A 2,398-nucleotide genomic window follows, 5' to 3' on the forward strand; every position below is an offset into this window, starting at 1 on the left:
CACACACACACACACACACACACACATACACAGAAATCCATGCTGTCAGTTAACTTCATGGATGTTTGGACCAGGTATCTGGCAAGACACCTTAAACCCAGAAGATCAGTCTCCTGAACTGCAAGGCAGGAATGGTCAGACAGGAGTGATAACTTTTCTACCTTGAGCATTCATGTGCTTGATGCAGACCCCCAGCATCAGCTCTGGCTCAGGTAATCCTCATCACCTTTGTGAAGGTAGATAGCGAACAGAGGCTCAAAGTTCACCTAACTTGCCTGGGGTCTTGTGAGCGAGGAATGGTTACAGGTCCACTGACTCCCTTAGGCTCAAGCTCTCTGAGGTCTCTTTCCTCCCGAGTACAGAGCACAGTGCCTGGCACTGAGCAGTAGCTGGCTGCCTCAGCCAGTGTTTACCAGCGTTTATTGCCAGTGGCTCTTATCACCAGATGGGCCCTCGGGCAGGGAAAGCGCGTAGCAGAGCAGAGATTAACTCAAGAATCCAAGAAAGGGGAATATCTGAAGTTGGACCGCTGATGATCTCATCCCTCTCTTTAACTTTCTGGGGCAGGGCACAGGGGAAGGTGCACAAAATCCTCCCCCTAACTCAGAGTCTGTGCTGCTCACCTCACTCCCAGTCAGGCCCCACCCAGCCTCAGACCCTGCCAGGCTCTTCCCCCAAAAGCACTTTCTCCACCATCCAACCCTAGAGGCTGAAATCGATCTCACCACCCCTCACCCGACTCAGGCTCAGGATCCTGGACTTAGCCCAGCCTCCAGCCCCCAGGGCTCAAACCGGTCTTCCTGACTCCCTGGCCTCCAGCCCCTGGGGAATCAGCCCATTCTCCCTGCATCCCTCACCTGGTTTTGGTTTTGAGTCGGTGGGGGCACTGGGTGCTGCTTCTCCTGCACTTGGGGCTTCTCCTTCTGCTGAGCATAGGTAAAGCTTGGGGGCTGAGGGGAGCCGGTGCCAGTGGAAGAGGGAGCTTCAGGGGGCCCCAGCTTCTGATGGGGCTGCGACCCGGGTCCACCTGGGGCTCCAGGGCTGAACTTGGAAGCCACAGGGGTAAACTTGGGAGTCACCGGGGAAAACTTAGGGGCTGGAGATGGAGCTAGGGGCCCTCGAGGCTGGGTGGTGGCCAAAGGCACAGGCTGGGGAGGGGCCTGGGGTTTGGCCTGGGGCTGGGACTGGACATGGAACTGTGTCTGGCTCTGAGGTTGAGCCTGGGACACAGGCTGGGAGCTAGAAGGGGACTTCCAGGGAGGCAGGGGTGCGGTGCCCCCAGTTGAAGGCTTAGTATTGGACTTGGAAATGAATGGAGTGGTGACCGGCGGGGGTACATATCCAGATGACACCTGCGAAGGGAGGCAGAGGGAAGAGAAGTGCCTTAGAGGAGGCTGTGGCCCTCGGCGGGAGTTCCAGCCCCACGCCCTTCCTCCCTGGCCTGCCTTCCCTGCTCTCCAGCCCCTTACCCGGGCTTTGAAGGGATCGTTCTTGGTCATGTCATCCAGCAGCGAAGACAAGGAGTCGATCTCCAGATCAATACTGCTCACCTTCTCCCTGGGCTAGAGGGGCAGGGGTCAGAGCGCCCCATCCCAGTTCCCCACCGCCACCCCGCCATCCCGGAGGGCAGAGATGCCGCCAAAGTCGACGGAAAAGGACCCTCCTTCTTCTTCCCTGGGGATGTGACCGCTGAGGCTGCCCCTCCCGGGCCTCCGTACCTGCGATGGGAACTGGGTGGGAGCCTCGGGACCTCCCTCCTCCACTAGCGGGGGCGGTGGGGAAGGGAAGATCTCCTCCTCCAAAGGCGCGGGGGGAAACGGTTCGTCGATCGGGGGCGGCGGAGGTGGGAAGGCACCTCCCAGGGCGCCCTCGGCGTCGTCTGCCTCCCCGACCACCGGAGGAGGCGGTAAGGGAAAGTCTGGGATTGGAAGCAGACGGAGGGCGGTCAGCAGGGGCCCCCCGACCCTTCATCAAGTTCCCCTCCTTGAAGAAGCGGTTCTAACCCCTAACCTCTAACCCAAGAAGTCTCTCGAAGGTCCCGAAGCAGACGGGAAAGAAAGTAAAGGGGGTGGGGGGCAGTGCTCGCAGGGCGCCCTGAGAGCCCCGGGTCGGGAAAGGAGGGGTGCTTCTCCCATTTCACTTCGGAAAACGGACCCAGAGGGGAACATTCGTGCCCCACATTCCCGCCTCCCACCCCCAGGCGAGGGGACTTGGAACTGTCCCAGGAGCCCTGGCTCCCAGCCACGAGCTCGGCGATGAGCTAAGAACATCTGCTCGGGACTGGGTGTCTGCGCCCAGCCCCCTCCGCCGCAACCTTTCCAGACATCCCCCGAATTCCCGAAACCCCTCCCCCCTTAGGCCGGCGCCCGCCGAGGTCCAGTCCCCAAGCTCGGCCACC

The 2,398-nt window shown here is 60.6% G+C and overlaps 1 protein-coding gene across 1 annotated transcript in view; it reads right to left on the reverse strand.

The window, feature by feature from the left end:
• Positions 1–7: 7 nt before the first annotated feature.
• The window catches only part of ZYX (zyxin), a 33,182-nt gene continuing 30,791 nt past the window's right edge, over positions 8–2,398 (reverse strand). The window contains exons 3-5 of the mRNA XM_010834018.1: positions 1,719–1,965; positions 1,470–1,562; positions 8–1,352 (exon numbers count right to left, since the gene is read on the reverse strand). Of these exons, the coding sequence (XP_010832320.1) occupies positions 831–1,352; positions 1,470–1,562; positions 1,719–1,965 (862 nt within the window). The 3' untranslated portion in view covers positions 8–830. The remainder of the gene's footprint in view (positions 1,353–1,469; positions 1,563–1,718; positions 1,966–2,398) is intronic.

This window comes from Bison bison, unplaced genomic scaffold (assembly GCF_000754665.1).
Source record: "Bison bison bison isolate TAMUID 2011002044 unplaced genomic scaffold, Bison_UMD1.0 scf7180017863988, whole genome shotgun sequence".
Lineage (NCBI taxonomy): Eukaryota > Metazoa > Chordata > Mammalia > Artiodactyla > Bovidae > Bison > Bison bison.